The 24,659-nt window shown below is 37.1% G+C and overlaps 1 protein-coding gene and 2 long non-coding RNA genes across 5 annotated transcripts in view; 2 read left to right on the top strand and 1 right to left on the bottom strand.

Annotated features, from left to right (window-relative positions):
- The window catches only part of Drip (aquaporin homolog protein drip), a 414,839-nt gene that overhangs the window by 336,988 nt on the left and 53,192 nt on the right, over positions 1–24,659 (bottom strand). For both annotated transcript variants that reach the window (XM_069839752.1, XM_069839751.1), the window contains exon 2: positions 2,964–3,151. In XM_069839752.1, the coding sequence (XP_069695853.1) occupies positions 2,964–3,151 (188 nt within the window). The remainder of the gene's footprint in view (positions 1–2,963; positions 3,152–24,659) is intronic.
- Positions 11,162–12,985, top strand: LOC138709179 (uncharacterized). Its single transcript, XR_011334857.1, has 3 exons — positions 11,162–11,355; positions 12,320–12,476; positions 12,577–12,985. It is a non-coding gene; the product is annotated as an uncharacterized lncRNA (long non-coding RNA).
- LOC138709180 (uncharacterized) lies at positions 13,088–16,505 on the top strand. Of its 2 annotated transcripts, XR_011334859.1 has the most exons (3): positions 13,088–13,196; positions 13,413–13,620; positions 13,900–16,505. It is a non-coding gene; the product is annotated as an uncharacterized lncRNA (long non-coding RNA). The 2 variants fall into 2 exon arrangements; XR_011334858.1 differs by having other exon boundaries at positions 13,088–13,620.

Raw genomic sequence — 24,659 nt, 5'->3', positions numbered from 1 at the left:
GGGAAAACCCGGTGCCAGCACATAGCCTACTCATGTCGAATAGCACCAAGGGAGCCGCCAGGCTTAACTTCCCCATCCGACGGACGAATCATTATCAACTTATGCCTTCTCTTCATATGCACTGAGGAGTGATTTGGGATTTAACCCAGTCATATTGGTGCACAATCTAGTGATTAGAAGTTGCATACGGCCATCTATCCTAGTCCCGAGGTATTGAGACCGTGCACACATTCGCATATATTGACGTACGCCCGCGCAAAAACATTTTCAACGTTAACTTCGAAACGACGCGTCAAAAGACATAGGTTGTTTAACAAAAATGTTTCCTTCTTGTTAGATCTATCACCCCTCAGAGTTTGTCGCAGAGGTTTTGAATCACTCTGTATTATAATAGTCCACTTAAGAGGAGGGGGGCACGACCTGGGATTGCCCTCACATATAGGCCTCTTCGTTAGGTCCATTGTGCTACCCGGGATGGAATAACGGACATGTCCTAAGGCTCTCCCGCTCCACAGATTCACCTGCGAGTCGGCTCCGTAATCTCCTATAGCCAGCAGAATCCTTTTACCTTCCTACGTAGGCATCACCGCGGTACTTCAAGCCGATCACAAGAAATACCATGAGCCCAGAGAAGAGTCCACGATACATAGCACTACCATCTGCAACTAATGACCACATACCACGAGGTCCAAGTTAGATGCCGAACCGCAGCCGAAATGGAGGAAACAAATAATGATGATGATGAAAGAAAAGAAGTGTAGATAAAGTGGAGAGTGTTGGTGGAATGGTAGAGGGAAACGGGAGTAACCTGAGAAAAATTCTCTCCACCACAAATTCTCTCACGGCCTGAACTGGGATGAAACCGCTAGAACTTCAGCCACAGACGCTCGATATTTGCGTCTATGTTTGAATTACAGAAACTCATACCACAAGCTATTATATGTTAAAATTAAGACATAAACTGCCATTAGTCGACAAGCTGCACTGTTCTGAACTGAACACGATTCAAAAGCTATGATAAAGTCTATATAATCCTACACGTTAGAGACAGCTCTATATTACAATTAATACATGACCTGCAATTCTACAAAACTTCAGTACGTTCCGTATTGACGTACAGTATGATTCGTTTGGTGAGAAGCAGTGTCTCTGATCTAGCCTATTGAAACTCAATATACCTACCGGGCTTTCTACAAGGACATCATTTTATTTTTACTAACATTTCTAATTTTAAGCTGGCTATACCTTTGGATTAACGGTTGAGAACCGAAAACACCGTTTGCTAACCGCTAACCCCTTCCACGACTGGAGTACGATGATACTGGCGTAAAATACAAACAAATCACTTACTAGGTATAGGAAGGAAGAAAAGTAGTTCATCCATTTACGTAAACTAGGAAATATCGCGATTTTCAGTTTGATAATTTTCATTAGGTTTTTGTTTAATCAAAATACAGTACTGTATTAACAATAAGTGTTTTTACTCACGAACTGAGCTACCCATTATTATGCAGTGTATAATATACTGTCTACAGCACTTTAGCGTACAATATAGAGATTAAAAAATGACCAAAATATGGTTATTCAAACACATTTTTGAAAATGGTGGTCGTTCATTTTGATACAGGTTTCAGTTCATTTGTTCATATTATCGCATTATAGACTATTGTACCTAATTCCAATTACCAGTTTCGTCTTTGCACTAGTAACTCATGTTGAAATAATTCTGTACCTACTCTATAAAAGAGTACCTTACGTATTGTAAATTTAATCTTCATTTCTGCCCGATCCGAAAAGATAAAATTACTCAGACATGCTATCTACTGTCCGTCCAAGTGCTTTCGTCGCAGGCTCGTAGAAAGGGGGGGGGGAATCACGTGACAGTTAATTGCTTAACGAGGCCCTTTTATTTAAGCTATTTTACACAGTTGTATAATATTACGTAGAAGTCCAATTCCTAACAGAAATTAATGTTTTCAGAAAAGAGCTACGACAGCCCAGCCACTAGCCTTTACAGAGGGGCGAGCAAAAGCGGGTGGAGGAAATCCGGATGCGACCTAGGCAAACGGATGAGAGTACCTGTGCGAAAATATGATTCAATATTGAAAGATCTTTCGTCACTGGACATCATCATTCATCATCATCATTCATGGCTCTACAGCCTAAAGTGGGCCTTCGCCTTCTGCAATGTCCTCTTCCATACTGCTCTATCCTTCACCAACTGTAGCCATCCATTAATTCCGCACCTCCTCATATCTTCCTCAACTGAATCCCACCATCTATTCTTCGGTCTTCCTCTCCTTCTCCCTTCGTCACTGGACAACGCGAACATATTTCTGGAACGTACTATACTCACTAACTCAGTACTGTTTACTATGATGGTAAGGCGACTTACACTGCATACACGGCCTTGGTTATGTGTGTAGGACGGTTGGAAGTTTACTAATAGAGGGGTTGGGAGTGAAGTATATTAAAAAACTCGGGTACAATAAAAATTTAAGTAAAAATAAAATGATGTCCCTGTATATTAAAATTAAGAATTCTGTTATTTACGTGATTTGAGTTGGTGTGCAGGACATTGCTGGTGTAAGAATTTAAAACAAATTTCTCCCCATAAAAATCCAAATGCTTAATGTGCAAGGAGAATATATTATGTAATAACACGCAGGACACTGGATGGTCTTAACAATTTCAGTAAATTACGACCAACTGAAATGAAATTCTGTATTAGGTCATCAACTATATCAGAGAAGTAAATATTTTCATTTGCACAGACGAACGTGATGCTAGATATTTCCATATTATTAATGTCTTTAATCTGTAATTGACCTTCTCACTACTGCGAATATGGTACCATTACTATCAAGTTATAAGCCCTCTCGGATGAATACTATACAATTTTCGCCTTTGACCTGCTTTCTTGTAATTGGATTCAGAATGGCCTTGTAGGACATAGTACTTACCTGAGCGATTGTGGCGACAGCGAGTCCGAAAGTGAAGGCGATCTGAACGATGGATGGGTTGGGGACCGCCAGTATGGTGGCGCAGCCGACGAGAACGAGGAAGAACGTGCCCAGGAACTCCGCGGACAGCATGCGCCAGATGTTGCGGTTGTCCGTGATGTCGTGCAGGCCGATCACGCCTTTTGCACCTGTCACATCAATAAAGAAGCTCTTACTGTTGAATTCTATTTACTTTTAGACTGAAAATGGAGGCATAACTTAGACGAAGTTATGGAGATCAATTAAAATTACAACTTGCTCGATTAGTCGAAAGGTAAATTAGTGGATAGGTGGATAGGCGGGCAGGTTAATTCTGTCGGTAGGTAGGTAGATAGTAGGTTGGTCGGTCAATAGATCGCTGTGTGGGTCGGTTGAGGGCTCAGCTAGTTCAGCGGTGCATAATACATATTTCATCCCATACAGGCTGAAGGAGGCAACGCGGCTGGTAGATTGCTCTGCGCGCGAGTTAACTTTCTTCCCCAATGAGAACGCATGGCGCAAAGGTTGTATATGCATACGCTAAGTAAAGCAGCGATGTATAGAAAAAGGAGACATACTGTCCTTAAGGTATGGAAAACATTGCATTCTTTAGAAATGCAGTATTCAGAGACGCTACATGGAAATGATACAACACAAATTAGAACTCTTCTGTCGCCCCATGCCGCAAATCCAGCAAATTTGCCTCCAGAGTTGCAGCTAATTTATGGGATGAATGATGATGAGGTGTACTACCCCACCGGCTGCATGTGATCCCTCACCCGCTCACCCAATGGTGGTCCCTTATCTTCCGCCCTAAATTCATACCGCCAAGGTGACCAAGCAGCACAGACTCTATTCCAACGGCCCTTCCAAGGTGTCGAAACGCCCTTGGAAGTGCTCTTAAGGAATGAATCCTGGCAGAGATAGTGCAGAAGGTGGGAACTCTGGGACGGTTGAGGAGAGGACGACCCCCCCACCCCCATATAGCGAACGAAGACATGCGTCTTGACCTGAATATGTTTATTGAATGAGATGAAGAAGATGAGGGATATGAAATTTAAATTCTTTTTCTACACCGGAGGGAAAGGGAAATGGAATGTGGCAATTACAATTTCAATTCGGCATTGTGGAAAACCACGGAAAAACCATAGTCAGGTTGGTTTTATTTATTTTATTTTAGTAGGTTATTTTACGACGCTGTATCAACATCTTTGGTTATTTAGAGTCTGAATGAGATGGTGATAATGCCAGTGAAATGAGTCCGCAGTCCAGCACCGAAAGTTACCCAGCATTTGCTCATATTGGGTTGAGGAAAAATCCCAGAAAAAAATCTCAACCAGGTAACTTGCCCCGACCGGGAATCGTATCCGGGCCACCTGGTTTCTCGGCTAGATGCGCTAACCGTTACTCCACAGGTGTGGACTAGTCAGGTTGGTAGGTCCGGGAATAGAACAATGAACCACCAGAACGCGTCCCATGCAGAACGCATGAGCCACCTCACTCTCACTCACTCTCTCTCTCTCTCTCTCTCTCTCTCTCTCTCTCTCTCTCTCTCTCAAAACTACATGAACTACTTCTGTCTCTTGAGAATAAAGATCTATATCGATTGGGTGTCAATTCACTCCCAGTGAATCGTACCTTCAAAATACCACCAGATATAACATTATCCTACTGTCGAACCGAATTTTTTTTAACGATCACTTTGGAAGGCTGACGGGATCGACTCACTGTTTTGAGGTGTTAGGGTTGCGGTAATATACCCATTTTTCATCACATGTGACATTTCTCCTGATAAAATACCTATCATCCATAACTTTAACGGTAAGCTGACGACAGTTATCCAGTCTGCCTTGAGCCTGTTCAGGTGTCAATTAATGAGGTGCAGATCTACAACTTCGGTATGATTTTCTGTCTTAATCAGGTACAAAGCTTTTTCTGACAATCTGCGAGTACTGTTTGTTAATTTTCTTGCAAAACTCTATGACGACGATGACGATGATGCTGATAGACTTCAAGTTCAAGCTCTAGTATAGCTTTATCTTGTGTGGTATAAAAAACGTACGGTTTAGAATACAATGAAATAAATGTAGTATAATCGCCTATACACTAGTTTCCAAGGTTAACAGGTTAGTCCTGCATAAGAATTCCAATAAGATGGAAATTTTGAGATATGAAGTGCAATTTAGATGCCTACCGCAATATTGTGTGTTAACTTGTTTGTGTTTAGTGAAAGCAATAAATCTGTTGCCCAGATCTGAAGAGTACTCAGACTGTACTTAAAGTAAGACAAACATTGCCTCCAGCGAAAAGTCCATTATAGTTGAGCAAACCACTGCCCTCCGGCTTCTCTAGTGTGTACAGATATATAGCTGAAGAAATGATTTTAAGTAACAGCGGGTCGAGTATACATTATTCCTATTCAGTATACGCAACTTACACTCAGGTTCGTCATAATTTTCCTTCTTTTCGTAATCATTATCATCACTCTCATGTCAACTTCTATAAGTATATTATAGCGATGTACGGAAGTACATATGATAGTTCCGTGCAGGAATTCTGCGTTATCATATGATGAAGGATTGGTGGAGCGGAGAAAAATTCTCTCCGGCACCGGGATTAGAATCCGAGTTTTCAGCTCTACGTGCTGAGACTCTATCCACGAAGCCACACCGAATTCCAATCCCGATGCTGGATTGACCCTCTCAGTTTAAGCTCCATTTCTTAGTTTTCCTTTAGTGGCCAACCCTCATGCACTGTGTCACAGATGTGTGACAGTAGCACAATGCCCAACACACTAACGTGCAGAGGTGCACTCTTTAGGAGTGACTAAGTAGCCGGGATCCGACGGAATGAGCGCCTCTGCACATTAGTGTGTTGGACATTGTGCCACTGTCACACATCTGTTACACAGTGCATGAGGGTTGGCCACTAAAGGGAAACTAAGAGATGGAGCTTAAACTGAGAGGATTCAATCTGGCATCGGAATTGGAATCCGGTGTGGCCTAGTGGGTAGAGTGTCAGCACGTAGAGCTGAAAACCCGGGTTCGAATCCCGCTGCTTGAGAGAATTTTTCTCTGCTCCACCGATCCTTCATTCTATAAGTATGTTTATCATCATAATTATAATTTAATAAAAATAATCATCATTATATTATCTTTGTCTGCAACCTTGTCATCGCCACCAATTTTACCATTGTTATCATCATGTTTAAAAATAAATCATAGTTATACGCTATTTCTGTCCTACTTTACGTTTAACTCTGTCTTTATTGTCGTCATTATCAACATTATTATATTTCCCTCTTCTTCTACTAAGTATTTATTACACCATACTACAGTTTATAGTTCATTTAAGTTCTATACATTTTTGAAACCGACTTTAGGACTGTACTTATTCTATCCATTTCATTGTTCTGGGTTGGCATTACGGAATTCAGATAAGGAGGAATATTTATGCCTTTATGTTTGCAGGACTAGAATTTGATAACGTTGGTTATGTGACTGCATACGTTGGCGCTGATAATTATGCAATTATTGCTCGTATACTTCTGATAACAACATTTAAAACTGTAGCAGTGAGATTCCTGAGAGAAGTTGAATAGAGTGATGCAGACCATAGGCTATACGAAATGAAAATATGACAGTATTTAAATTACTTAATTTAAACGAGTCCCGCGCCGTGGCGTCACGGTCTAAGGCATCCTGCCTAGGACTCGCGTTACGGAATGCGCGCTGGTTGGAGTCAACATGGGGGAAGAAATTTTCTCATGAAATTTCGGCCAGTGTATGGGACCGGTGCCCACCCAGCATCGTGATGCACTTGGGGAGCTACGATAGGTAGCGAAATCCGGTTGCGAATGCCAGCTATAATGGCTGGGGGGATCATCGTGCTAACCACACGATACCTCCATTCTGGTAGGATGATCGTCCACCTCTGCTTCGACATGTGGGCGTGAGGCCAGCAGCCGGCTGGCCGGTCTAGGCCCTTCACGGGCTGTAGCGCCACGGATTATTATAATTTAAACGAACATACTGAAAACAACAAAAAATCTGGAAAAGGAAATTTTAAGTCTGAAATAAACAAGGTCCATACAACAGGTGTTACAATATAGACTGACAGAATTTAGGGTCCACCGTGAAACGAGCGAGTTTGGGATCATAATGTGGTTGGGACAAGTTACCTGATTAAGGTTATTCTGGGGTTTTCCCTCAATCCCTTAAGAGTAAATACTGGGTAACTTTCGCCTCTGGACCCTGGACTCATTTTGTCGGCATTATCACCTTCACTTCACTGAGACGCTAGATAACCATCGCAGTTGTTTAATAGGTGTAAAATAAGCAGTTAGAATTAGGCAGTATTTAGGTATGTCTGAAGACCGAGAATACGCTGGGAGGACAATCTCTGAAGCTGAAATGGCCAATCGGCTCAGCGTGATGATGATGATGATGATGATGATGATGATGATTGATGATGATTTTAGTTGGTTATTTAACGACGCTATATCAACTACTCGGTTATTTAGCGTCGTTGGGATTGATGATAGCGACATGGTGTATTGCGAAATGAGGCCGAGAATTCGCCATAGATTACCTGACATTCGTTAGTCTTACGGTTGAGGAAAATCTCTGAGAAAACCCAACCAAGTAATCAACCCAAGCGAGAATCGAACTCACGTCCGAACGACGACGATAATGATGATGATGATGATAATGATGATGATGACGAATTCTGACAATAGTAAGTTGTTTATAGCTAAAATCTGGCTCGGATTCATGCAGAGTCTGTGTCTCAAGTGATAGGGAAGTTGACTCAATATTCCTATCAACGTATTCTACGTAATGATATGGAAAATAGTAAAGTATGCAGCTTTCGGCTTTCTGGTATACGATGTTGATGGTAATGAAAATTCAAGGATTTACAAATTACAGTAGAGTTAGCACAGTCTTTATAACAATAATAATAATAATAATAATAATAATAATAATAATAATAATAATAATAATAATATTAATAATAATAATAATAATAACAGTAATAATAACAATAATAATAATTTTGGGTGTAAGCTGTTACTCATGTACCATGTGTTAATCTTTACATTTTTCCATTCGTGCTGTTATTGGTATCATTCCACTTGCAGCTTATTTGTCGAAACTTCCTTAAAGTTCACATGCGCTCCTTAATTTATCTAATCTTTTGAAATAAAGATCCAGAGGAAATAAGATGGTGACTTGTATGTACTTATTCACACTGCAAATGGGTAAATACCCGGTGGCAGTGGTAACTAATTACACTCAATAATGACAATTAGGGTAAACTAGGGTCTGTTGGACAGTCGGGCATGTTGGACACTCTGTACTTTAACGTGTTATCTCGCCACTTGTGGGTACCACATTCTGCTAGAAGTCAATGACGGAAGTAACCCCACTCGTAGCTACTTCAGTCATTGACTTCTAGCAGAATGTGGTGCCCACAAGTGGCGAGGTAACACGTTAAAGTACAGAGTGTCCAACATGCCCGACTGTCCAACAGACCCAAGTTTACCCTAATAATAAACAGAATAAAAAATAGCCCAATAATAATACTAACAATAAATAATAATAATAATAATAATAATAATAATAATAATAATAATAATAATAATAATAATAATAATAATAATAATAAGGAGCGTCCCAAATTAAATGAAGCACGATCACTTAAAATAACATTTAAAGTAAATCTATTTTGTATCTTAACCCTAAGTTCGAACTAAAACCCATGAGTATGATATGTTTATACATATACTGTATAAGTACCTTTCAGCACTACACTCATTTCGCTGTCAACTCACTCACTGCACTGATATCAACCTGATTTCACTAACACTTCAAAGACATTTCGCTATTCAAATACTTTGCACTACCACTATAAACTATAAAACTCTACTGACACAAACACACTTCACCTACACAACACACTTTTTCACTGATACGAAACTTCAAATAACAAAACATGAATTATACCCTTTAAGTAATGTGTATATAATATTACCGTCTATTAGTAAAGTCTTAATCCTATTTTAAATACATTTTTTGTTATTGGTAAAGCCTTTAGTAAGTCTGCAGGTAAAGCATTCCAGTCCTTGATAATAAGATTGAGAAAAGAAAACTTTCCAGTTTCCGTCCTCTGTCTCCTTTCCCTCAATTTATATGAGTGGTCGTTCCTTGAAGAGTAATTTGGCGGCTGCAACCTATTTTTTATTTCTCTCCAGACAGGCTTACCTCTGCATGTTTTGAACATTGCGCATAATCGAATTCACGTTCTCCTGTCCGTGAGTGTGTCCCATTTTAATGGTAAATTATTACGACAACGCTTAAGAGCCCGTTTTTTTTCATCTTTTCCAGTGTCTTAATATGTTCTAATCTGTAAGGATCCCAACATGCAGCACCATATTCCATTACTGGACGAACTAGTGACTTGTATGCAATCTCTTTGGATTTATCAGAGCCTTTTTTTTAGTAGTGGAGATAATGGAGAAATGGTGGAATGATAATACCAGCGGAAATCTCTGAGGATTGCAATCGATTGATTTACCGAGTATTGTACCATAGACGTGAAGAAAGAAATTTGTGCGGGATGACAATGTAGAGATTTGCAAGAATCAGTATTTCGTTTGATATGTGCTGTTAGATTATATCCTATAATAATATAATTTGCGGAATAGGTCATTGAACGCTATGTTACGATAATATCGCTTGATGTCTTTGTTTTGTCTAACAACATATTAATTTTATTGAGGTTAATGACTTCCCCGATATTCGAAACCTGTCTACAATTAATTAAATAACAACGAACAGAGGCGCATAATATTTGCACAACGGCAAAACCCTGTCGACCTCGGGGTTCCAACCCTTGACCTATTACAGTACTGGCTTCAAGAACGTACAATTAGTCCGAAACATTACCTAGACATAATATTACACATAAATTATGCATAATAATTATTCAAATGATCATCTTAACATAGTAAAATTACATTCTTGTCTAGAAGTTTCATTCTTCGATACGCCTATATTAGATTATGATCTGTCTTTTATTGCAGCTTTTTTTTTTCCTACAAATGTTTGTTATGTAGTCACCTAGTCATCATCCAAATTATTATCATAATCATCTGTTTGAAGGGTTAAATTCTTTGACCCATTTTGTCCTCATCCTAACGATGTTTACACAACACCAGCAATTTAGAAAATAAGAGACATTTCTGTTAAATGGTTAGCATGATGGATGTGTATAGTTTAACACCATGCACAACAAGTACAGGCAAGGGAAGTATATCTTCGTTTACCTGAAGGGAATCGAGTACGTAACCATTAAACATGTAAAGAATATACTATCATTTTGTCTACAGCTTAGTCCTTAGTAACTAACGAATTTTTGTACTTATGGAGTCAACATCATCATCATCATCATCATCATCATCATCATCATCATCATCAGAACGCAAATCTACAGTAGTAGTTGAACCAAATTCATAACGTCTCTGCATTATAACAAACTTTTATAAATCTTTGTACAACCTTACATGTGGGACATATTTTTTGTGTACAAATTCTGATTACGTTGCACATGAAAAACTACTCCTTTAGAGCGAGTGCATTTTTCTCTCTCTCTCTCTCTCTCTCTCTCTCTCTCTCTCTCTCTCTCTCTCTCTCTATGAGAGGGGAGGACATCATCCTTATATAGGGAAGACCAGGTAACTTGATACCCTAAGGGTGAAACCTAACCATTTTTCCCCCATTACTACAAATGCTAGTGGATTATGGTGATTTTCTAGTTTGAAGGTTGAATTTTCTTTTGCCAACTTCGTTTCGAATTTCGATACTGACAAATACTATAAATGGTAGTGATTTTGTAACTGGTATGTTGGCAGCTGAGGTACTGGAGTTCCATGAAATTAAAATTGTACTAGATTTCTCAGCCGGTTACTGGAAGATAGTGAAATTCGAACTTATTAATAATTAATTAATATTAGTATTAATATTAATACATAATAGTTATTTTATGTGTTGCGTTGTGGTTATAATTCAAGAATAGTCAGATAAGTACGAATAAATATAATATACTTGGGCGTGATAATGCACGTAGGTAATGGATAGAAATATTATTTCAAATTTTAATGAATTTCTTTCGTGTTTAGACTTTTTTAATTACTATGTCAAAAAAATGAAATAGTGTTGCAGTGACTCCTCCAAGGAAGAAAATGTGTGGCATTCAGAGTACGCTTCAGAAATCTGTAGTTCACGTGTATAATGAGTTGAAGAAAGAAGATAATGAAGAAGGAATTATGCTAACGGAGACAGCAATTACAACCAGAATAGGAAAATTATTAGGAGTAAGTATTCTTAAGCATACATTTCAAAGTGGCATTCAGTTTTAGGAGTTTGCACTAATAATTTCATGATTGTGGTCAAACAAAACAAATTTTTAAGTTAGGCCTAGATGTTTAATCAAGTCAGTGATTTTCATATTGCCAAACTAAATACATTTAAGATACTGTAATACTGCAGTAGGTGATAACTTAAATACATTTACAAATTAGACGAACAAATAATCAAACAGCACGAAAGTAAATTTCCAGTTTTCTCTTTTAGTATTAAATTAACCGTTTAGATCACAATTTACATGCCACATCGGCCGAAGAAAATACAAGTCATATTGTAATTATTAACTTGATATTGCAGCAAATATTACATGAATGTTGGCCTGTTATGGTGCTTAAAAATAATTCAGTTTTATATAATAACTATATAACATACTCTATAAAGCATAGGAACGTTGACTCTGGCTGAATAATTTATTCATGACTGGTCTAAGTAATATTAAATATGGTGTTTCTTCAGAAAAGCTACCCCACCCAAAGTACTTGTTAAGATATAACACTCGAGAGGACGAGGACGCACTACTGGGAAACTAACCATTTCTCTTCGTCATGGACCTCTCGCATGTTATATTGGTAATTAGTAACAAGTTTGAGGGAGGGACTACAACAATGCATTAGAATATACAGATAAGTGTCAAAGGATTTTTGTGCTGAAGGTATTTGTGGCTGTGCACTAAAACCACGTGTTCATCACTATGTAAATATCACAGAAATCAATTAAACAAAATAAAATTATGCCTTCTTTGATGTAGCTTTTCTGGAGAATTACCTAAATATTAGCCTACTTAAACCTATCGTAGACCCAACCTAACATATTGATCATTTTCTATTCATATAGCTGCAAATTTTGGTATCATGCATGAATTTTATGATATAACAATTTTTAGAAGTGTTATGTTATTGTTTGTTATTACAGCTTGGCTTTACTACAGCCACGAATGTGATAAATTCACAGAAGGGGACCCCACTTGTGACACCAGGAAAACATAGACTACGTAAACATCCAGTGACTGATGCTGATGATTTTACGAAAGATGCAATTGCGAGATTTATTTATGACAAGTTACATAAAGGTAGGGAAGTTACAGGAATTATTGTGTTGATTTATGCAATGTAATTCTGATATTAGTCATATGTATAAAAATATGGCATAATTTTCATTTACTGTTACAGGGGAAGTACTAACAGCAGCAAAAGTTCTGGAACATATGAATGATGATTATGAAACATATTTATTTAGAGTATCCATATCATCGGTGAAAAAAATTTTGAAAGAGATGAAATTTCTATGGAGCAAAGGGGATCCTTATACACATGTACGAGAAAGTGATGTTATTTGTTTTTAAGAGAATATATAAGAAATGTGGAGCGTGAGAACCCTAAACCCGTAGTATTCTTGGATGAGACTTGGATTTTTATGAATGGTAAATTTCAATGTATTGTGAGACATTGAGTGATTGAATTTTTTACTAACAAATAGGTTAACACTTATGTGGAATATGAAATTGCAATTAATATAGGCTACTAGTAATGAATTCAGGTGGGAACAACATGTTTTGCAATTAATAGTTTCATATTATAACTAGAGGTTAGTTATAAAATTCTTGAACGGTTTTCCTGTCTTTAAAATTTGTGTCTCTTAAGAGTGTCAATGTGAATTGCTTGTCTCTCTCATGAGACTTATTCATGAAATAAACCAGGTGAAGTTTCCAGTGACATGAATGGTGTTATTCATAGACCAACAAATGAGGGTGGAAGATTAGATGCCGGAATGAAAGGTGGATTTATACTCGGTAAGTTATATTGATTTATATTTTACATAAATTTGGCAAGAGTAATTTTTTAAATCAGGGTACAAAAATATAAAAATTGGTGACTAAATAAAAACGTGGGAAAGCCTTTCACCAAAGAGGATCTCATGTCATGTTATGTTATGTTTTATTTTCTTTATTTAAATGCTGTGAATTCATGTGACGTAATTATATGCCCAGGTATAATTTTTATTGCAGATGCTGATTTAATTTTTTCATGCAATTGAAAGAAAAGTCAGGACTACCATAGTGCTATGAATAGCCCTGTAGTTGAGAAGTGGGTGCAAACACAGTTGTTGACCTGAGAACATTAGGGCAATGCGTTATTGTCATGGATAGTGCTGCATATCATAGCAGACTTGTGAAAAATCAGCCAACAACAAAATGGAGGAAAGAACAGCTACTGGTGATTGCAACTGAATATAATAGATTTGTTGTACTAAATGATAAGAGTTGATGGTGTGAAATCACCTTTTGATATTATATTTCAATATTAATTTCCATACTTTGCAGTTATTACTATTATTATTATTATTATTATTATTATTATTATTATTATTATTATTATTATCATTACTACTACTACTACTACTACTACTACTACTACTACTACTACTACTATTGCAACCGTTTCTCTTATTTCTCATAATTAGGCATACTTATAGATGCTACTTTTTTCTTTCAGGTGAAATTGAATCTACATAAGAATCCTAAAACAACAGAGCCTTGCCAATTACTGTTCTGAAGCGGCCTTGTCTTATGTGTTGTGTCTATATACAATTAATTCTTTCAGTTTTTTTTCCCCCCTTTAATCTAATGAAGTTGTTGGTTGATTGATACCAAGTGTTCAGCAGTTGATGTCATTTGTTATTTTGCACTCCAATATTTAACCAGATGATTGAAAGCTGTGTAAAGTTAAACAGTCAAGACAATGATCCATATCTTCATTGAGATTTCAGAAATGGCATGGGGAGATTCTGAAATATCAGTTCTTTGTAAATATTTGAGACAATCATGGCCTGTGATAATATGAGTACTGCCACTGTAGATTTTCATAGAAGTTCAGTTATTAAATTAGGTGTATTATTTTTACTATGTATTGTACTATATTTTTGTTTCGCTTAATTGATGAATTATATATGCTGTAAATTCAATAGTAGACTGTAGGCCTATAGCTTAACTGATGAATTGTATGTGCTATAAATTAAATAGTAGGCTGTATACCACAAGTGATGAATTGTTTATGCTTGTAATGTGAAGTAATTTGCATGATATGTATTATCAATTTCTGTATATTTCAACTGATTGAATTGTTTATACTTTTAAATTGAATTAACTTACTTGCTATGTATTATATTTTATAGCTTAACTGATGAATAATTGTTTAGGTTTGTCAATTTAATAATCTGAGTGCCATGTACTTCATATTTTTAGTGGAGCCACCAATGTAGCTTAGTCGGTAGACTCGTTGGCCTGCAAATTCAGAGCTGCACTCGAGGGTAGTTTGGATCCCCCATTTGGTCTGATTAGTTGGTTTCTTCTGAGGATTTTCCTCCATCGTGGAGCGGATGCTGGATGGCCTATTGCAATTTTTTCCATTTGCTTTAGAATCATTCCGATTTTTGTTACCACATTGTCATGTTCTGATCTTGTTATTCTTTTAACAGTGTGGTAAGATGCAGGTATAGATAACCTTACAGTAATTTTGCTACCTTTCAACTACCTCATTACCTCCCACTCCATAAAGTTCATGGATCCACAGAAGTACCAGTCGTCGATGTAATTCGACCATTTTTCTTAAAATATTAAAACACTGTAAAATATTGAGATTTCATGCTGTTACGTCCAATACTGCAGCAAGAATATCTGATTTTGAATCTGATAGTATGACAGCCTTCTCAGATTTATGAAGTTGATACTGGAGATTTTGTAAGCTTAAAAGTGTATCTAAATTTTCACTATCAAAATTAGTCAGTGTTTGAAGTTAGTTAGTTAGTTAGTGGCGTTTAAAAAGGGCGCGTCAGCTACTATGGCTATTTGCACCCTTATCTAAAATCTTTCACTAAACACAAACACAATACAATAACCAGAAAGTTTAAAAAACTAAAAAGCGTTGTCACGGTTAAAATGGGGCAAACAAGTGTTTGAATATAATTCCCTGTAAAAGGGAATATACTGGTATTGTACTACAACACCACTACATCTATGGCTTGGTAAACAGGATCCATCTATAAAAAATACTGTATGTAGTCACTCACTGACCAGATCATTTATCGTTTCTAATGATTTTTAAAATGTCTGGAGAAGTATCACATTTCTTAACATCATCTGTTAAAGTTAACTTATATACTATTCATTTTGAAATAACTTGGGATTGTGTTTTATTAGTAAAGTTTCCCTTGATTGAGCAAGTTTGAGTTCTCCAAGTAGAGTCAAAAAGTCTGTTGGGATTTTGGCTCAGTTTATTAATATTTGTGGACTGTGATTTTTTGTTCTAGACAACCATATTATCTGCAAATGATGAGATTATCATAAGACCTATTTCTTTAGTTAGACCATCGACATTAATATTGGAAAATGTATTCCTGAAAACAACAATGTGGGAAGCCCAGATGAATCTGTCTCTATTTACATATTTGTGACAATGAATCAAATAATCAAGTCACTGACCCAGTGTAACACTTTATCATGGACACCCTAAGTTTGCAATTTCTTAAGTGATTTATATTTACAGAGCCATATGATCCTTGAAAATAAATTAAAATTGCTAAGGTGTTTTGTTTTCTGTTTAAAATATCTTTAATATCTTGACTAAAATTTAAAATCTGTCCATTTGTTGAATGTAATTTTCTAAAGTCAACTCAATAAGATGAAAGTTAGTTACTAGATTCCAGGAACCAATTCAATCTATGAAATCATCTCTTCCATAATTTTGGCTATCGTACTGGTAAGTGGTATCTGTCGATAACTCGAAAAGATATTAGTTGAATAATTGCTTTTCAAAATTGATGTTATGATAGATTTTCTCCAGACAGATATTGTATAGATTTTCTCCAGACAGATATTGTATTTTAGTTGAGATTACAAGATAAAAGTAGTGAGTTTGCTTGTTTGCCAACATATTTAAGAAAATCAGCATGTGTATTGTCTGGACTTGGAGATGTTTTGGGTCTTATGTTATTAAATGAATAGTAATATTCAGTTCTTGATTAAATATTGTTATATAAAGTAGATTGTAGATTTAATATTTCTTTCAGTTTTTCCTTAATAGTCTGACGTACACAGATAAAACTAACACCCACACCACCAACTAATCTAATAGAAATTAAAATATAATTAAATGTAGAAAAAGTAATTAAAATTATAAATACACGTAATAAACCATACCCCCTAATTACAACAATATACTATTTTATTCCCTTTTACAGCTTGTAGATAATTATTAATTATAGTTATTACTTATTAGCATAATATTTATTGAACTTATTGGCTATTTCACTTCGTTTGAAAGATGTTACTGTGTACAAAAAGCATTTTTTGATGATCGTTTCATGCTGTATGTTGTGTATAAATCTAAGATTTCTGGCCATCTGTTCTGTGTAATCCATCTTTTGTATAGAATTAATAAAATACTCTTTTGGTAGTAATTATTTTATTAATTGAGTATTTAATTTTCACCAGCTCACATTTCTTGAATCATTTGTTTTTTCTTATTTAAATTTAGGACACAAGAGCCAAAAAGAGACTTCACAGTTATGTATCATACATTTTTTCAATGACAGACGTGGAGTTCCAGAAATAATAAGTGTAAGTGTAACATTATTAAGCAATTTACAAACAAATGAAATCTTTAAAAAGGTATCTAGAAGTGAAATTACTTATGGCTTTTAAGGACCAAAATTATTCTTGTAAGTTGATTTATTATTATTTCAGTTTTAGCCTAGTTGTATTATCCATTTCCTTACTAATTTCAAAAGATAATCAGAAGTTCATTCGAATTCCAACCAAAAGTCAATTGGTTATTAATTTATCTACCTTTAGGAAGTACAGTATATGTACGCTGGAATCTTTGAAGTGAAGTGACAATAATTTAATTGGTCTTGGAACAGATTTGATTCTTGAATATTATATACTATACTTTGTTGTATATTTACGTCTAGTAACCTATTAATGCTAATACTAATAATAATGTAAAGGAATAAAAGAATAGAACATAGCAATACATTTCTCATTATTATTGAAACTATTTAGAATAACCTTCCAACATTAAGGTAAAGTACGGTGAGTAAAGAAGTCATTCAGTACATAGGATCGTGATTTTACTACATGTGGTGATATCTGGTAACAGTTGGCAACACTGAAAAGGCGGAAATATTTGCTGTTTGGGAACTGAACTTACGTGATCCTCACTATATACCGCGACCTGAGCTCTATTGTGCACCCTTGGGATGAGTTGCAAGCCCACCGACCCCACCTACGCCGAACCGACCTAACCGCTAAAACCCTGACGCCCAGTCCCGCCATCCTTCCAAATCCGTGTACCACTTCGCGCCAGCGACCTCCCCCACATTTTCCCCTACAAAAGATCAGAGTTCTAAGCCCCTTCTTCCGTCTCAATGGTTTGAGGTGAAAGCCCCCTCTCCCGTTGGGAGGAGAGTGGGTTCCGCTGCTGGCCACCAATTACCATAGCTTGAAATATCCACGGAGGCCGGCCGAGAGAGTCAGCAGCTTCGGAGGGCCGCCGCAGGCGCGATCTGAAAACCAAGTAAGAGGGACAGAATGATAAGGAAAGGATGATAGGGGAGGAAAGGAAGTGACGAGAATGAATGTGATTCTATACGCCTGATAAAGTTACCTGATATTCGTCATAGGAGCGAGGGAAAAACCCCGAAAAAACCTCACCCAGGCAACTCGTCCGAAGCGGCGAATCGAAGTCGGCCCGCTGGGTTCGGTAGTGAAGACGTACCACAAGACCACACGGGTGGACTGCGGCTGCATTTAGACAAAATTAATAACTTCTCTCCTATCTAACAGGCGTTTATGAAACTTTATACAGAAGTTAGAGGTAGCATATATTTTTGTCTGCGAAGTATGATTATGTTTCCATAAGAGGAAATTCTCCTTTATAATAGTGAATTTAGACAAAATTAATAACTTCTCTCCTATATAATATTTATTTATTAAACTTTGTACAACAATTACGCCTACAGGTAGCATACAGATGTAACCAGAGTTCGTACATAAAAAATATATGCTACCTGTAACTCGTGTGCAAAGTTTCATAAAAATCTGTCAAGTGGGAGTTAAGTTAATTTTGTGTAAATGTACCCCCTATAAAGGAGTAATAAAGAGTTATTTCATCTTATGGAACCGTAAATATAATTTGTACAAAAAAAATATATGCTACCTGTAACTTTCGCACAATGTTTAATATAGATCTGTTAGGAGAGAAGTTATGAATTTTGTCTAAAATAACCCCCTACAAAGGGGTAGTTCCTCTTACTCAAACGTAATCAGAGTGTGTAAACAAAAAAATATGTGCTACCTATAAGATCTGTAAAACGTTTCGTAAGAATCCGTTGAAATCCAGAGAAGTTATTAGGCGTAATTTTGTCAATCTAGATTTGCATTTTTGCACACTGTGCGTTACAGCGCTCGTAGTTTAAGGGACATTGTTTAAAATCATCTCCATATGATCGTATCTGCAGGTAAAACTGGTAGGAGCTCTCCGGTATTTCAAAGAGAAGTGAGAGGTTTCGTTTATATACAGTGTACAAGGGAAAACGGATTTCCATAAGAGGAAGTAGTGCTGAAGGAAATGAACTCGGACGCCTTGACCTTGCCCACACGGCGAGTTCATAGATCTTTCTGCAGTCTGGAGGTCTTCAACCTCATTACCGTGCCTGCTCACGAAGTCTCATCAGTGTGGTGCGTACATAAGCATTAGTTGTATGATTTGCAAAATGGAGAATCTATTGATAGGACCTATTGTTTAAGCATAATAATATTCTAGCATGCCATATCGGTTAGGCGCACCTAAATGAATTTTTCAATAACTAAAATCTATTTCCTTCTCAAAACATCCAATTAAATTTACGGAACTTGCCTAAATGTTGTTAAAGAAATCCATCGTATCATAATATGATTATATAATTATCATATTGTTATGTCGCATTGCACCAAATCATACCGTGTTGTACTGTATTATGTACTTACAGTATCGTATGATACTTTATTGCATTATATCGTATTGTATCTCTTATCATGTCGAAATCTCGTGTCGTCTGGAGAATACTATATCATGACGTGGTACATAGTGTACTAATACAACATTCTATCATGTAATAATCTGCATCTTTTAGTATCATTATCTTATCATGTCGTAGCCTTATCAAGTTTCGTATCGTATCACACTCTATTATGTATCGTATTGTATCACGTACCAGGTATCATATTATATCTCATATCATTATCGTAGGCCTACTTTGTCCTTTCGTATCATACCGCATCGTCTGGATGGTAGGCCTATACCATCATGTATCGTATCGTACAGGCCTTATTGCATTCTATCACTATCATAGTCGATCCGCCTCTGATTCGGTGACTGAGGTTCTGGCTGATATGTACACTTAGCGGCAAAAAGAATAGGCCGGCCGACAATTTCTAAGTTCCAGAGACATACATTGCGCATGCTCGTCTCGTCAACGCCGTAGTTCACTAGGTAACACATAATTAAACCATTTAAATTTGCTGTATTTTGTTTAAGAGGCTAAAATATGTAATAAAATCGAATGGCGGGTTGATTCTAGATACATCAGGGCCCTTGAAGAGTGAAATAATAATAAAATTGATAAATATAAAATCAACCGGAGCGAATATGAAAAGGAAAACCATGTATTATGGCGAACCGATATGAACAGTTACAGTAGCGTAAGTTGTCACGGCATTGGTATGTTAAACAAGTTAGTAGTAGTAGCTCAAGGTTCGAATCTCCCCCAATCTTCTTTTTTTATTACAAATTTGCCATCATATGTGTCTCGCAAAGCTATAATTATGTGGCGATATCTCTTAGAATATGCCCAAACTCTAATAAATAATAAACCTCCCTCTCTCTTTCAAGCAATACTGCTATCTGTTAATATAACGTTCTGTCTCGTCATTACGCTTGAAAATGGCACAGAAACATTAACTCATTGCTCTGGTTCGCATAGGTTATTCTGCGTATGCTACTCTCCGACAGGACTTCGACTGGAGAAATGTCATTTTCTCCGACCAGGTAATTGTCTCCTGTAACATTCTGTGTATGCTATTCTTCGACAAGACTTTGATTGGAGAAATGTCATTTTCTCCGACGAGGTAATTGTCTCCAATAGCAATGATAATACTGCCCTAGTTTATTGTATGAATGACCACCGATACGCTTCGCGTGAGGGTCGCGTGTTGGATGTGGATGTCATACGATGGGGCAGGACTTCTGGAACGCATCCACGGTCTGTTAACGGCAGAAGTCTACGAACACATTTTGGCAAATGTAATAATCCCTTCCGCCCGAAAACGATATCCAGAAGGAACACTTTTCTTCCAGCAGGATAATCATCCGATACACACCGCCAACCGGATTCAAAGATGGTTTAGGAGGAGGCATGATGTCGACCCAGTCGACTAGCCTCCAAATTCACCAGATATGAATCCGTTTCAAAATTTGTGGGCTGCAGTCAAAAGGATCCTACGCTCTAATTGGGCAGAACAACCACCCGTTCGGACACCTGAGGAATTGTGGGACAGAGTTCTAAATGCGTGGGAAAAGATGGCCAAGAATTTAGACCTGTTCCATAATCTTGTGGACTCCATGCCGCGCAGAATGAGGGCAGATGTTGACGCAGGTGGTTTGTAGGCGAGATACTAGTCCCCACCACAGCCTTGTTTTGTTAATATATTAACAAATTGTTTGTTTTTGTTAATTTAATTATTTATTTGTGTTTGATATGAGTCCGTTTTTTTTAGGATGTGAAACAAGTATTTTTATTTATACAGAGCAGGTCTCACCTATTAATAGCCCACAGGTGATGGGCAATAATATTTTTACAAGGCAGGCATAACGAAGTTTGTTAACAAATTCCATTTCACATTTAAACTAATAAATTAAGTAAAAGTTAAAATAAAAAGAATAATTTTACCATACCAGGAGGCGAACTCACAACCTCTGGCACGGATGTTAGATTTCTTACCACTGGGCCACACACTGCTCGCAAGGTTCATTACATTATAGACGGACAACTTTCAATTAAGAGACACCACAGCAATGCCTTGCACTGGGTTACGTTTACACGAGTGAACCGAGCGATAGAACTTAGCATTTCTATCGACCAAGAGTCGGCCCATTCTTTTTGCCGCTAAAAAAAAAGAGACGACTCTTTGTGAAGTTTTAAAGCGCGGTTCACATGTTATCAACGTAACAATGCAGGAAGACATCTGTCCGTGCGTGCTTATTTTAACCCTATTCCAAAATATATACCAATTAGTCCAGTTATATGCCCATTTCTGGTATAGTTCCATAATTACTTCCGTGATCTTTTATCTTTTATGAAAGTATGGAAGGAACAGTTTGGCAAAAAGTGACAAAAGGGGGAAAAACAAGTTTGTTATGAAATGACAAATGTAGAGCAATGACAAAGACGAAGGCCATGAGAAAGATAACAAGAACCATGATAAAGGACACTATAAGGATCACGACAAGAACCAAGACCATGATTTGGACTATGACAATGACAACACGAACCACGTTAAGGAGCATAATAAAAACAAAAAAGACTATCATAAGGACCTCGAGAAGGACAAAGACAAGGATAGCACTAAGGACCACGGTACGAATCACGACATGGACCACAACAAGCACCACAATAAAGATCAAGTAAGGACCACGATACTGACAAGGAACACGATAAGGATCACGACATGGACTACAAGGATCAGAGCAAAGTTCACGGCGTGGACCACGATATGGATCACAAGGGCCACAAAAGGACCACGACAAGGACCATGAAAAAGACAATAAGCAGAACGATATGGACCATTAAAATAACAATAAGAGCCACTATAAAGTCTTCAAGGTTCACGATACGGAGCATGACAAAGTCAACAAAGACTACGATGAGAACACGACAAAGACAATAACCATGATAAGGAACATTACAAAGACAACAAGGACCACTGTAAGGACCACGAAGAAGGCAAAGACAAGAATCACGATAAGTCTGACGACATGGACGACAAAGTGCAACGATAAGAACCACGACAAGGACCACAACAAAGACAATAAGAACCATGATAAGAATCACAGGAAAAAAAGAAAGACAAGGACAACAGTTGGGACGATAATAAGGACCACGATATTTGCCACGACAAGCGGCACATTAAGGAATACATAAAAACCACGATATGGGTTACGACCACGACAAGGACCATAAAGTCCATACCTGTGGAGTAACGGATAGCGCGTCTGGCCGCGAAACCAGGTGGCCCGGGTTCGATTCCCGGTCGGGGCAAGTTACTTGGTTGAGGTATTTTTCCGGGGTTTTCCCTCAATGCAATATGAGCAAATGCTGGGTAACTTTCGGTGTTGGACCCCGGACTCATTTCATCGTCATTATCACCTTCATCTCATTCAGACGCTAAATAACCTAAGATATTGATAAAGCGTCGTAAAATAATCTATTAAAGTAAACAACATAAAGGACCATGAAAAACATAAGGACCACGACACGGACAAAAGACAAGGACAACAAGGACCACGATAAGGATAATGACATGGACCATGAAAAGCACTACGATAAGGATCACGATTACGACGAAGACCATGATAGGGACCATGACTCAAAAAATACCATGACATGGACCACAATAAAGACAACAAAAATCGCGATAAGGATCATGACAAAGACAAGGACCATGATAAAGATCACGACAAAGATAACAAGGATAAAGGTAAGGGCCATAAAAAAGACAAGGACCACAATAAGCTCAACGACGAGGACCACGATAAGGTTCACAACAAGAATCACGACAGTGACTAAAACATTAACCAAGACAGGGATTAAGACATGGACCATGACAAGCACCATTGTCTAATCATGGTCCTTGTCGTGGTCTTTGTTGTGCTTGTCGGTCCTTGTCATGATCCCTGTCTTGGTCCTTACCGAAATATAGCATTGCTTTTCGTATTTTGGAAAGATACCTGCCTGTGGTGACACCAGAAAACTTGTGTCGCCACTCGTCTAGGTAGCTCAGACGGTTAGTTGTTGTTTAGTCAACTGTTTGAAGACAGGTTTGAACCTCATAAATAGGGTCCTGCGTTTGGTTACCTACAGGAATCAAGCAACCCGTATCAGTGTAGCTGTGGTATGGGGTATAGATCATTGACATTGAACCCCAGACACATAGTTCTGATTTGCTTTCAGTAAGTAAGGCAGTCAACATACCGAAACAAAAAAGAAGTAGTAGTCAGTGTAAATAATTTTGTCAACTGTCATTGTAACATTTTAATTTCTACCATTTATTTATTTATTCATTTACTTATTTCATTATTTATTTACTTATTTTATTTATGTATGTGTACATATATAGGACTTTGTCCAGTTCACGTGAAAAATAAGTATTCATTATTAATTTCTACAATTTGGCATTAGAAACGATAATAAAAGGAGTAAAAGAAAAATCTACTTATAAATGAAATAAAGTTGAAACATCAAGGCCGAAGTATATTTAATATTTAATATATTTCAGTATTAACTCTATTCGAATGTGAATATACAAATTTAAGTTCCTTTTGTAAATTGTCATATTATTTACTTCTAAACTCATTTTCCCTTTCATTATATATATATATATATATATATATATATATATATATATATATATATATTGGTCTTGCTTTCGGAATGAAAAATATATTATGAAACATTAAATGCAGATGTATTATACTTACCTTCTTCTCTTGCCCATAAGGTGACTTTGTTTAAATATTTAGTTCGTTATTAAATTCACGTGACATATTTTGTACGTGAGTCCTATTCTCATTGTTCAGTCACTATACAGGCAAACACACGAATAAGCAGATGTAAACACAAAAAACGGAGCGGGGAGACGGCCTGAACAGGTTTGACTCGCAGAGCGAAGCTAGTATATGATCCATGTACACCTAACTTGTACTCAAAGCAACTAAAACGTATAACTCTACAAGGTGATCACTCATGAGACAACTAAGCCAGGAGTTAATGGGGTAGGGTGATCGGATTCTTTTCCCCTTCATTGCATACATCGCTGACTAGTAACATATTACGCTAATCAGACTACTGTTCTCTCTCTGACACACATCGTCAAGTGAGATGTACGGCATGATAACAGATGTACATAACAGTCAGATGTAAATAAGGTTAGTATTCAAAT

The sequence above is a fragment of the Periplaneta americana genome, chromosome 11, assembly GCF_040183065.1.
Source record: "Periplaneta americana isolate PAMFEO1 chromosome 11, P.americana_PAMFEO1_priV1, whole genome shotgun sequence".
Classification (NCBI taxonomy): Eukaryota; Metazoa; Arthropoda; class Insecta; order Blattodea; family Blattidae; genus Periplaneta; species Periplaneta americana.
The sequence above is the reverse complement of the archived record's forward strand: the minus strand, read 5'-3'. Positions and strand labels throughout refer to the sequence as shown.